This window comes from Amaranthus tricolor, chromosome 1, assembly GCF_026212465.1.
Source record: "Amaranthus tricolor cultivar Red isolate AtriRed21 chromosome 1, ASM2621246v1, whole genome shotgun sequence".
Classification (NCBI taxonomy): domain Eukaryota; kingdom Viridiplantae; phylum Streptophyta; class Magnoliopsida; order Caryophyllales; family Amaranthaceae; genus Amaranthus; species Amaranthus tricolor.
The window spans coordinates 37,961,820-37,975,707 of NC_080047.1; the positions used below are offsets into that span (position 1 = coordinate 37,961,820).

Below are 13,888 nucleotides of genomic sequence, written 5' to 3' on the forward strand. Positions count from 1 at the left end.
AACGCTCGCCTAATGAAAAGCAAGATATTATCATCATAAGTACCAAGCATATTTTTCATTCTTTCAAATTTTGTGTCACCTTTTAAGACACCAAACTCTCACAAAATACAAAGTAAGATTCTAGTGTTATCCCTAACTCCTAGAGTGTCGTCCATCGACCAATGTGGTGATAGAAGTTTTGTTTTACAAATATGTTGATTCTTACTCTAACGATCTGTTTGGTAAGTGGTAATAAGGTGGTAATGGGAATGGAAAATTAGTGTAATTTTAGTTGAAAAATTTCTTTGGTATCTTGATGGTCAACTTCAATCAGCTTATTTTCTTTATAAAATTCATTCCAATGCATTATCATTGAAAGAGATGGTGATGAAAATTTGTAAATAATTCTTTTTTTTTTATAAAAGCTTCATTATCATTGTAGGTTGACCATCCCTACATGTGCAACGTATTATATAAACAAGAAAATCCAAACATAATGACAAAACTTATGAAAGAATCTACATTAAAGAGAAATACCTTTCTCACTCCTACTTTGTTGTGATTAATTATTATAATTTATATTAGTTAGTTATGGAAATATTAAATGGTCTCCTTTTTCAGTTGAATATTTCTAATAACAAATTGCGTCTTCTTTATTTCTCCTCTTCAGTTTCTGTAACCATGGAGACTTCGAACATGGTAACAGAACCAAAAGACATAATTCCGCTGCATCTTTTCATTCTTTCTTAAAAAAGTTTTTATTTTTTTTTTACTTCCCTTTCAAGCCAATTTATACATCTTACACATAAGGTGTTTGTAGAAAATACTCCTTTTACAAAAACTTTTCGTGTACAGATTTCTTGATTCTTTTTTTTTTGTTTTCCATGCAAATAAATGGTGGTTCTTACACTGATGTAACACAAAATCCAATCCAAATGAACAAGCAAATTACAAATTGGTTTCCACGCAGTATTAAATGGGTGTTCAAGGTCAAGTTCAAAAGCCGTTGGATCCCTTGAACGGTACAAGGCAAGTTTAGTGGCCAAAAGGTGCACTCAAAAATATGACAATGATTATTAATAAATATTTTCTCCGTTGTCAAGATGACGACCATAAGATGTCTTTTAGCTATTGCTTTTAGAAAAATTGGTATGTTTGCCAGTTTGATGTGAATAACGCTTTTTTCCACGGTGATCTTCACGAGGAATTCTATATGAAACTTCTTAAAGCTATTCCTCAATAAGGTGTGTAGATTGAAGAAGTCTTTATACAAATTAAAATAAGCTTCTACACAGTGATTTGCTAGGCTTGTGAACTAAGTTAGTTCATCAAGGTTTTAAGCAATATATAACAATTATTCTTTCACATGGAAGGTTGTATTACTAATATCGTGGCTACATATGTGGATAATATCATTTTGAGTGAAGATTGTATTCAACAAATGAACAATTGAAAGCTCATTTACACAAGGTATTTAGTACCAAAGACTTAGGTATTTTAAATTTCTTTCTTGGGATTAAGGTAATTTATTTGAAGAAAGGTATTGCTCATAGTCAGAAGAAGTGCATTATTCGGTTATTACGAGATTACGATTACGCCTGTATTTGACCAAGGGCGGTGGGGCAAAGGTCTAGGGCTTCATATTTTAAAAATTTAACAGGTTTGAATTTAAATATAAAAAAATAAAAAGATAATGAATTAAGAGTGGTAGTGGGATTTTTATTGGCAAAGAAATTAATTGTCTGATAAGTACATTAAATAAGAAAGACTTTTACACATCTTTCTCCAAAAACAATTAGAAACTATTTCATCTCTTAAAATTTGAAATTGAAATTTTAATTTGTTTTATAATATTTAAAAGGGCAATAAGAGCTCCTATTTCTAACCTTGCCCTTAGGCCACCAAAAGTTCAGAAATGGGCCTAGTTGTGGTGTTTAGTCCTTTAAGCATGTTGTTACCCCCTTTCCACTCAATTTAAATTTACGTCATGATTCTTCTATGCCTTATCATGACCCTAATTTGTACAGAAGTTTGATTGGAAAACTCAATTTCTTCACTCACACAAAAACCTGACATTGCTTTTATAATTCAAGCGTTAAGTCAGTTTATGTAGTCCCCTTATTGATCATTATAATGCTCTTCTTCATATCTTAAGTATGCTTAAACAACCATTGGTCATGGTATTCTTTTGAGAGCCATTGACCAATTATCTCTTCAAGCTTTTTTGGACTTGGATTGAGATTCATGTCCTAACTCACAGAAGTCTATCACTACCACTGGGTATGTCTTATTGTTGGAAGGCTTACCGTTCGGTTGAAAGTCCAAGAAAAAGGCTAGAGTGTCTAGGTCCTCTTCAGAAGCCGAATATAGAGCATCAGTTGCAGCATCTTCTAACGTAACATGGGTTGTTCGAATTTTGTAAGAGCTTGGATTATCTACACTTAAATCAGTGTCTCTCCACTGCGATAATTAGTTAGCTATTCAAATCACTCATAATCTCGTGTTTTACACGAGCACATCAAAAACATATAGATTGATATGCACTTCAAGTGGGACAAGGTCTTATGCAACTTATATATTTACCTACTTCATCATAGATTGTTGATGTCGTGACAAAGATCTTGCCCTCTTCTCATTTCCAACAGCTTTTGTCCAACTTGGGCACTTGAAAGTCAACTCCAAGCTTGAGAAGGGGTTGTTAAGACTACTTAATTTAGTTATAATTTTTATCCATCAGTTATGGAAATATTAAGTGATAAGCTTGTGTGACATCATATGAGGACCACACTCGTGTTGTATATATATATATTAAGCTATCCTGTTAAATACTTTTCAATTGCACATTTCTAATAATACAAAATTGCTTTTTCGTTTCCTCGTCCTCAGTTTCTGTAACCATGAATAATACATTTATACTTCTAACATACTTAGCTAAAATCACTTTGAAAAAATGTTTTCTTTAACACCCTAAAACCTTTATCCTATCAATACATACTCATCTTATGATGTTAAACCATCAATTATTGTCAAAAATGCAAAAACTCTTCCTCCATTCCTACTCCATTTCGAACTCTCCACCCACATTGCTTTTCACATTTATTTTTCGATTTCCCTTTCTCTCCTTTCCCTTTCCTCCTAAACAAATAAGAGTTTCTTGCTTTCCAATTTCCTTCCTTTTCTTTCCCTTTCCTCTACTTCCCTTCATTTTATGTTTCTTTTTAAAGTTGCTAATTAAACATAGCGTTAATGGCTGTTTAACAAAAAAACCAAAATGCTAAACCAAAAAAAAAAAAAAAAAAAAAAAAAAATTGTCAAACACCAAACTCTGACATGGATCAAACGTAACATGTTCAAGCTTCCGATCTAATGGTTTCAACGAATGTAAGAGCACAATGTTTTCCTCCATATATATATATATATATATATATATATATATATATATATATAACAAATAAAAGGCTCTTCCTATTAGAAGCTAAAATGTTGATACCGACAAATGAATGTGGGACATAGGTCGTAAATACATACACAAACAATTACACAATTGCCCAACATCTCCCAGTAGTTAGTGTCAGTTCCCTAAAAATTTTTTACGGGCTCCAATCACTAAAGCTTTCCTTAAAACCCCAGAGTTAAGTCCACAAACAACAGCCACGGTTCCTCCTATTATAACCCATTTCCAGCCTATGCCATGCTTTCTACACATTTGAGAATCTACACTCTTAATTTGTTCTTCACCAAATACTCCCTCGGAAACAGATTCGCCATCGACTGAAATCTTGGTGGTTATATTCGCCATCGAAGCGCACCTAGAAAGGGATGCCCCTTGTTTCCTAGCATTTTGGTAAGCTCTCATCCCAGCATGTAATTTCTTAACAGTTCCCCACATACCGTGCCTGACACCCAGTTTTGCCACATCTTTAGGGATACCCATGTCCTCGTAATGAACAAGGGTTACTTCACACGCTGTCATTGATCCATCTCCTTTACGAGATTTCACTGCAATACGTAAGACCATCAATATGTCTGCATTAGATAAATATAATGGTATGAAGTTTTTGCAAGAACTTATAGTACAACTTACCAGGCTTTATCGCCCAGCTAGAAAAATACTGTTCCACGCGTCTTGGCTTGTCATGCTTGGGTAAGCTTGGATATGGGACCCCCTATAAGTTTTGCATCAAGCAAATAGTTATCATTATTCAAATAGTTTCATGCATGTAATTTAATTTGAGATGCTATAATTTACCAAGGTGAATATAATTTAAACTTGATTTAGTATACATTGTTGACATTCCATAATTTTAAAACACATTTCAACAATATTGATTTCCTCTCAAAGTGAATCTTGGAGAATTTTGGTAACTTAAGGTTTGCCAAAAAGAACCCTCCGAAACTAGCCCTATTAGTAGCTCTTTAAGATAGTGCCAATTAGCAGCTCTCTAAGATAGTGCGAGGATTAGGGAGAAAGAGCACTCAAATTCATCCTAAACCACTAAAAACATCATTAATTTTCAGTAGCACTTCACTCAAACAACATTATCATGATAGTTCGCAATAACCTTGAAGAAACTTAGGCATCTGTTTCTTGAAAGGGATTAAAAGGTAATGAACTCACATATTCAAAATACTAGTCATCTTCTCTTAAGCATAGTGTTTTTCAATATAGCTTTATACATTTATACATCAAAGATATAGTTTCTTCCATAATGTAGTTCTAAATTTCTTTATACCACAAAAATATATGTAAAGGTATAATGCTAAAATAAACCATACCTTCGTAATACAATAATATGCTTTTCCAGACTCCCAAATTCTTCTACCAATAATATATTCTCGATCACTACAGAAAAAAGGGAACTGCGAAGACAAGACATCAATTCAAGGTTTAGACTATCACAAACTTCTTTAAAATAGGGTATTGAAAGATAAGAACAAAAATTAAAACCTTTTTAATCCAGTGAACAATCATTGTTCCAGTATGTGAGCATTCCTCCAATATCTTAAAATACGTAAGCATAGGATCCCATTTAGGACGAAATTCATCATCCCAAAAAAAATCTTTCACCTCCTCAGCAGTTGCATCCTCAAACACTGTTCGACTACAATATACAGTGGGGCCATTCTGACAAACATCAAACACTTACAACGATTCACATAATCTGTCTCCATATTTGAAGACAAAAATATTTCTTCAAAACTTTAAAAAGAAATTAATAGAAATTAAAACCAGAAAACCTAATGAGCACCAATCAAACAATTGCATCATATTGCATGGATGCAAGGGTTCAAATAAATTATTATAGTTTTATTTTTATCATGCATAACATTTGGTTGTGGTTCATACTCTAGGTGTGCCAAAATATTTTGAATTATTTGAGCCAGTATCAACAACCAAATTCAAACTATGGGTGTGCAAAAACCACTTTCCTCGATCTTCTCAAAAGTCTCACCTTTCACTTCATTAAATATATATAACTGAATTCTTTATAAATCCTTACTATAATTTGTAAGTGGTCATAACTCATAAGGGCATATATTGAATATTCAATTGTCTTTAAATGAAAGGCATGATTTTCTATAGGATGAAGTTAGGAATAGTTGAATTATTATTAACTAAATAACACTTGAGAATTTTTTAGAAAAATAGCAAAAAGATCGATTTCTTTAAATTGATTTTTCCAAGAAAATATATTATTAATAGTTCTAAATGTTCTTTAACATGAATCCATAACTTTTGTCTTTCCTCGTCTAAATTTAAGCATTTTCAACTTGACGATCCATTATTGACCTTCTAAGGGGATAAGAATCCAAAAACTAAAAACATACTATTTGGTTGTCCTCCTCCCACACCCTTCCTTGGAATATTAGGAAGGAAAAAGACCCCTTAAATAATAATTGGATAAACTGAGGAAGCATATTTTCCAACAATGTCTAATATTCAAACAAGAGGTTTTTTTTGATTTATGTAATGATATAGACAACTTTCTCATTCTTAAAAGTAGGTGAAAGATTATTAACCTCACTTGATGCAAAGCTATTTATGGAGTCTAGGATAAAATTATGTTAGCATTGGAAAGGTTTTCCTGTTAAGGATGTTCTTCACTAATCGTTCATTATAGTATTATTTACCTCAGGATCAAGACGCCATGCTTGGTATGACATATTTGAAGTCGTGCGTTCCATCATGCTTTGCCAAGAGACTTCACCATCCTTTCTCTCAAGTATATGCAATAGGTGTTTTAGGTCACTCTCAGTGACAACATCATGTTCGGCCTCTGAAGATTGGTCACGGTCACTGCAAGTTAAGACAACATAGTGAGAAAATAGATGAACACTATCAAAAATATGTCATGAATGGGAAATTTACTAAGGGAAAGAGGGAAATAATAGAAATGTAAAAGAATTCTCTAGAAGGACTTTTATTATCTAGGTTTGTTATGAGTTAATTATTTCATGCCAAAGAAGGCAGACTATATTTTGTATATATAATGAAGAGGGTTAGAGTAATATAATGCTTGTATAGAGAAATTATTGTGTCTACACCTTGGGAGTTAAGCTACTTGAAAAACTCTTCTATTATGTAATATACAGTGAAGCATATTTTTTTTAATTCCATTGTTCTTTCTATTACATTGTTCATTTTCTGAATATGACTTCACAATAATCCCACACTCAACCTCTTCCTAAGCCTATACACAGTCATATCACCATATACCATCTCTGAATCTACCACTGAATTACAAATGATTTCATCAACACCAAAAAAAATCAAACATGAATCGGACATTACATTGAACATGATCAAAGAAATGTTACTTGGTACTTATATTGCGATTGATTTGAATGAAATACCACATTTATAATAAATATAGCAATGTTTCACTCATCATCAATTTGATTAAAACCTCAAATACATATGCGTCCAACCTGAAATTCGGAAAAGATGGTGTGAAACATGACTTAAGAGCACAAGGTGATAAAATGGTTAGGGAAAAACGATTTGATCCAAAAAAATAGAACTTTGAGAAAAATTCTAATAAAAGTTCTCTAGATAATGATGTATAGGTGGTCAATGCTACATGATATATAATACAAGCAACAATCAGCATCATAATTCATTTGGTTTCTTTATATATTATATGATGCCCTTCAAATTAAAGTGTTTTTCAGTTATGTGGCGATCTCGTGATAAAAAAGCAGCACAGATAAGCAAACAAAATGATGAAATGAAGCAAGTAGCTTGAGAAAAATATCATTCAAATCAAACAACAGTGCAATTGATAGGCATATATTTGATCCTTTGGTCCCAAAACTCTTCTTTTCACAAAATACAGAAACTTATCACGTTAGATTTTAGACCAGCTACATAAAGAGACCAGGACTCTCACACCTATGTTCTCCTCATGAAAGGTATTAACTTGAAAGAGAAAACAAGAACAAGAATCCACACATATATAATGTGAGTTCTGAGGGACATATGCAACTTATTTCGAATGTTTCAAATGAAATTTTCAAGAATTATCAAGAAGAAAGCCATATTTATGGTGTTGGCCTCACATCAAAGAAAAAGAGGAGATACAAACATGTGAGGGTTTAGTGGGGAAGCAAGCTAGACCGGTTATGTGAGCATATCCATCATTTTTTCTTCTTTTTAACCATAGACATTGCTATGTTTGCACTCATAACTATTTGATAGCTTATAATATTTATTCCATCATGTCACTTAGATTGAATGAGTTACCTAATTTAAGATTGATTTGCCACTTTAAAATCAATAAAAACAAAATTAATAATCATGATATAGATTCCTTTAGAAGTTGTAACTTAAAATCATAAAAGATACTTCCTAATATAGTATTAATTTGGTAATTCATGACAAAATCACATCAATTAGTGCAATAAGTGTTTATTTAATGCGTCAACAATCCACCTACATTAGCAGCGTTGTTTCAACTTCTTAAGAAAAAGAAACTTATTTTGAGTAATCTTCTTATAGGTAACCATATAAGTGCCTTTCAAATTCTTTATCTTATTCTTGCATTCTCAAACTACAAATCTGTGACAAGGATGGAATTAACACCATGAGAAGGCATATCAAGTAACAAGTTTGGCAAAACATAACTTTAAAAAATCAATTGCGAAAAGGATATCATTTATATCTATATTGTGCTTATTTTTCAATTTCTATATTGTGCTAAACCAGTAACTTGTATGCACAGTTGTAACACTTGTCTATTTATCTTAATTCCTAAAAGAAAAGTATCTTGGAAGGGGCAGCCGTGCAGAGTGCATCAAGAATTAGCTAAGATCTAGAGTATCAGATTTTGTATTGCATTTCTACATCCAAGTAACTCACTTCCTAACTTGTAGAGTTTCTTCGAAATTTGACAACTCAATGTAGTATCGATTCCTTGAACCACTGATATTATGATCACATTTAAATTGGCACGGCAATTCACTTCAGAACATTATCCTCAGACAAAGCTATATTACTTCCGCTTAAGCATCCGCCATTGTTCAAGGAACTTTTTTAAATTTTCCATGGGATTATTGTGTTCGTAGAATAAAACTTGATAAAAATCAAAAGAAGATCTGGCAATGCATACACAGCTTATTTTTAATCATGCCTTAAAAACACACAGAAACTCAACAATGTGTCTTGAAGACTGAACATGTAGAATATGGTTTGAGCATACTAGCTCTCTCACACATGCATCATTTAGTGACTTCAATCAAGTCCAGTAACTAATTTGTCCAATGTTTGTAATTAGCAGCTCTCTATGTGTCAATTAGCCACATTACCTCAATCCCCAATCCTTCAAATTATATTTCAAAATATTGCACCTGATAGTTGCAGAACTCTAATAATCTCTCAGTCACTTATTTAAGAAGTAGAATACTGAGTAGCTCAACCATTATTACATCTCTAACTTTCTCCCGAAGTTTCCCTCAAACTCCATCATTTCTCAAAAAGATTTGTTGCACACAAGATCCTTCACGCGTTCCGGATTCTCAAACCACCGAGCACATTATAATAACAAACAAGTATTATCTGATTTAAAGATGGAACACAGGCTACAAATTTATTTCTAACAAACTACAACATGTTTAATAAACAAGATTTCAAAAGCAGACAAACATGGATGAAAAATTAATAATTAAGTATCAACGACAAGAAAAATCTCCTATTGATAAAATAATCAAGTAGCGTACAAAAAATCAAAAGGGGAAAAGAAAAACAAACCAAGAAATTTCGCACCCTAAATCAGGCAAAGAGGCAGAATCATTTGAAGAAGTAGCAAGTTGTTTATTATTCCCGCGTACAGAAGACCAAAGCGATCGAAGAACAGAGAAAGCAGAAAGAGCAGTAAAAGCTAGCCAAAGACGACGAGCACCGAATCCAGGAGGAGCAGTCCAAAGGAAACGGAATTTGCTTCGAAACCCAATGTAAATCAGCCCAGTCCAACGAGGCCGCCATGACCAACCAATTAGCAAGCCGATCATCACGGCAAGCCAAATCGGAACTGCACATAGCAAAATGTCGACGAATGTTTCAATAATTGCAGGTTGTTTCATGAATCGTATCAGATTATGGAGGCCATATTCGTCCTCCATGTAAATCGAACACCGCAGACGAATTGAGATTTTGAATAAGTGAATTGAATTGATTTCTTCAGATTCTGATTGAGCAAATGGAGTTCAGTTGAGATGATTTAGGGAATTCCCTTGTCGGACATTGGTGATCCAACAACTGGATTTAAAAGGAGAGAGAGTTTTTACATTTGTCTTTTCACAACAGGAGTCGGCGAGTCGCCAGATATGTTCTCATATTTTCAACGAGCAAATGTCTTAATTTGCCCCCATTTTTAACTTAATTTATTCCTCTGCATAAAGTTGTTTTTATTTACTTCCTCCTAATTCTTCTTTTGTGTCCTATTTAATTTTAGAATACTATTTATCCATCATTTTAAATTATATTTTATCATTAATTTATAAGTTAAAATATAGTTATGTGGGATCTTATTTGATTCATTCTAATGTAAAGTTTATTAATATTAATTTTTTATAATTTTTAATTATACATAATTAAATATATTATAAATTGAATAAGTGCATTAGATAGAGTACATAAAATAAATAAGACACTTAAGATGAATAGAAGAGTATTATTTTTTCTTATTTTATTTGTGATTTTAATTGAAATTTTTTAAAATTGTATCAAAAATTTTAAATATAAATAACTCTATCATTCATATTTTAATATATAATAGTGCTTGCAGTTTTCATATTTATTCACTAATTTTATTTTAATATTTTTTATATTGCTTGTATTTTCGATATGTTTTTAATTAACTTTATTTAAATATTTTTTAATAGTCATGGTCCCTATATTTTTTTTCACTAATTTTATTCTAATAATTTTTTAATGCTTGTAGTATCTTTTTTTTCCATTAAATTTATTTATTCAGTAAAATAATATATATATATATATATATATATATATATATATATATATATATATATATATATATATATATATATATATATATATATATTTGTCATCCAAATAATTTTATTTTATTTTTCTTAATTCTTTTGAACATTACCTTTGATGAATGGAGAGAATAATAAATTTACTCAATTTTTATTTTTAAATATGACTTTACCAATTTTTCATTTTATGTTCTATTTCATATTTTTAAATTTAAATATTATACTATTTTAAACTATTATACTCTATTTTAATCTCCGTGTTTAAAGTAAATGGAGTAAAATGTCTAAAATGGGTGGACTATATGGTTAAGTAGTCAATTGGTAGTATTCTAGATCATCGTCACTCATCGCTCATGATCATGCCATTTCAAGAATTGCGTTTGTAATATATAAGAATTTTATGGTTGTCATAAAAAATAATATTTTTTTTCTTGTTAATTTTCAAAGTATTTGATTATACCGTTGGTTAACCATATAAAAAAATTTATAATAAATACGAAAATTTTCGTTCCTATTAAATGTTATTATGTTCACGGAAATTAAGAAAAGTTGAATTTTATAGATACAAGAGATATTATTTTATTGAATAATAAAATAATAGGATTGAGACCATAAGTATTGAAAAAATATATAAAATAAAGTTAGTTGAAAAAATATACAAACTACGAACATTAAAAAATATTAGAATAAAGTTAGTGAGAAATATATGAAAACCAAAAACAACGCATTATAAACATGTTAAAATAAAATTAGTAAAAAATATATAGTGATAATAAGTATTAAAAATATTAAAACTAGGATGAATAAGTTTACGTATATCAGAAAAATATAATGTAAATGAAAAGATTTTTTAGAAAAATAACAAATAAAACTGCCTAAAATAAAAAAAATCAAATACAAACCAAAATAATAAATTACCAAGGGAAACATCATCGTTGAATTCCGACATTTCATAACAATTTTCTTATACTTGTTTTTTTTTTTTTTTTTTTCGTGCTTTTATTTTTGTTAAACTTAACAAAAACAAATTCAATATAATTTTTTCTAGGAATTTGTATCTTCTAGAAAAATAAGAATTCCAACCAAACAACCTCTTAGAACAACTAATAACATTAGCGATTTAAGATAAATTTTCTGATAAAAATGCTTGTTTTTACTTGTTTTGATTTTATATGATAAGAAAATTTTGTACTATCACTAAATGTTATTTGTATATAACTCGTTGATGATGGCACTTTTATATTAGAATTTAATGACAAGCGTATATTTAATTTACAATATACGCGAAATAATATTAAAGCTAAATTTAATTTTATTTGATGTGAAAATATAAACCTATCATTTGACTTAGTTATTGTTTATTCTTTTACTCTATTTATTTTACCTCATTTCAAATTGTAATTTGAAAATTTTTCATATTAATGTTGCAAAATGGGTGAGGAAGAGTAGTATTGATGATGCTATTCATGCCACCATACTATGGGCTTGTTTGGTATAAAATTTTGGCTCTTCGATAATGGAATCAATTAAAGCTATTCCTTACCAATTGTTTGGTTTGATGTACAGATAACATAATCTGTTTATGGAGATTAACTCATTTCCTTACTTTGTTACCACTAACATGTGAGTGGAAACAGAAGATATTTTCTTTTCAATGTTTCTCTTATGAGTCATGACCTTCTCCACTCCAATTATCTCTCCATCACCTACTCAATTCAACTTATTCATCTTCAGAAGACATTTTTTCAATTTCATTTTGATTTTTTATTGTAATGAATAATGGATATATATAAGAGAAAGCAACTATAGAGTGACTCTAGAATTTATTGTTGATCAGTGATGATGATTTCTGAATTTTATATTTTTAGTTTTTTTTGATTAATTGATAATTTCTGAATTTTTTTATTCAATTATTTTGAATTTTTATGGTGAATACATAAACAAAGAAAGATACTCAAGGAGAGAATTGATAATGGGTAGGAACATCATTTGTTATTAGTCATTCCATTACCTTTTCAAACCAAACAAGTGATAACAATAACACTTTTCATTACGTTTTCCTTCCTTAACAAATACCATTTCATTACATTTCCGCTAAGCATACCAAACGTCCCCTATAAGTCTATGAGTATCTTATTAGGAGTACTCCATTTCTTGCCAATATAATACATCCCATCGTAGGCTATGTTTAGTTCACCCAATTTTTACTTATCAACTAATTTTTATTTTAAGTGATTTTTATTAATCAAAAAACTGATTTTTGCTAGTTGTAGTTGATTTTTAGTTATAACTATAACTAAAGGTCAGGTCCGTTCACCTAATTTTTACTGAGTCAATTGATTTTTACGGATTTTAGTTGATTTTTACTGATTAAAACGGATTTTTATTGATATTGTAATAGAAAAAAACTATTTTTTGCTGATTGTAACTTGTTTTTAGTTAAAAATTAAAATCAATTTTTAAAGATTGAAACTAATTTTTTCTGATTATAATTAATTTTTACGTATTAAAATTGATCTTTACTTATTGTAATTGATTTTTGTGTATTAAAACTGAGTTTTACTAATTATAACTTATATTAAGTAATTAATTATTTTTTTAAGATTCACTAAATTTGACCCAAGTTTTACTGATTGAAACTGATTTTGATTATAACTGATTTTTAGTTATATAACTGATTTTTACCGATTAAGACTGACATTTACTAATTATAACTTATTTTTAATAATTACTTAACAACCAGGGCTAACAACAACAAGATAGTCGAGACCTAAAATGACTTACAAGGCTGCAACATGCTAGCAAGAAAAGTTTAGGGCAGTTTTGGGTTAGGTAAGGAGTGCCGCCACCCAGGGCCCAAGTTCCAACATAGATAGGGGCCTAGTTTAGTTTCAGTGTATTCCGTGAGTTCATAATAGATATTTTTAGAAAAAAGCCATGTTGGAGAGAGGATAAAGAAGATGAATCTTGAAAGAAAATAATTTATTTCAGTATAAAGGGATTTGTCATTATTATTTTTTCAAATACTTATCAAAGAATATAAACGATTTTTTATAAAAAGGATACATATCTAATATTTTGCCTAGGATCTACAAAATATTTGGAACGGCACTGAAAAATTATACATCGAATGTGTTATGGATGCAAAATGAAGTATTTGTATAGACATGTATATTAGATGTTGCTGCATTAAGCCATTAACTAGGCAAAATGCAATACGTACTTGTGTGCAGATTAATTGGTCGAGCAGAGTACACTTTGTAGTGTTCAATCCCTACTAACCAGTCAAGACATGCATTAAAGGTCGTAATTCTATACACCCTTTTATTGATTTGTATATTATTACGCATGTGATCTAGGGATAGATATTAAAGTAATTGTTAATTTCACTGCTAAATGTATCAAGAGGACT

The 13,888-nt window shown here is 30.2% G+C and overlaps 1 protein-coding gene across 2 annotated transcripts; it reads right to left on the bottom strand.

Moving 5' to 3' along the window:
- Positions 1-3,305: 3,305 nt before the first annotated feature.
- LOC130816964 (uncharacterized) lies at positions 3,306-9,835 on the bottom strand. Of its 2 annotated transcripts, none has more exons than XM_057682884.1 (6): positions 9,242-9,835; positions 6,112-6,277; positions 4,928-5,104; positions 4,756-4,839; positions 4,064-4,145; positions 3,306-3,978 (listed from the first exon to the last, which is right to left on the bottom strand). In XM_057682884.1, the coding sequence occupies exons 1-6, from the start codon at positions 9,595-9,597 to the stop codon at positions 3,551-3,553; spliced, it is 1,293 nt and encodes a 430-aa protein (XP_057538867.1). In that variant the 5' UTR covers positions 9,598-9,835; the 3' UTR covers positions 3,306-3,550. The 2 variants fall into 2 exon arrangements, with proteins under 2 accessions (XP_057538867.1, XP_057538866.1); XM_057682883.1 differs by having other exon boundaries at positions 3,308-3,978; positions 9,227-9,834.
- Between the last annotated feature and the right edge of the window lie 4,053 nt (positions 9,836-13,888).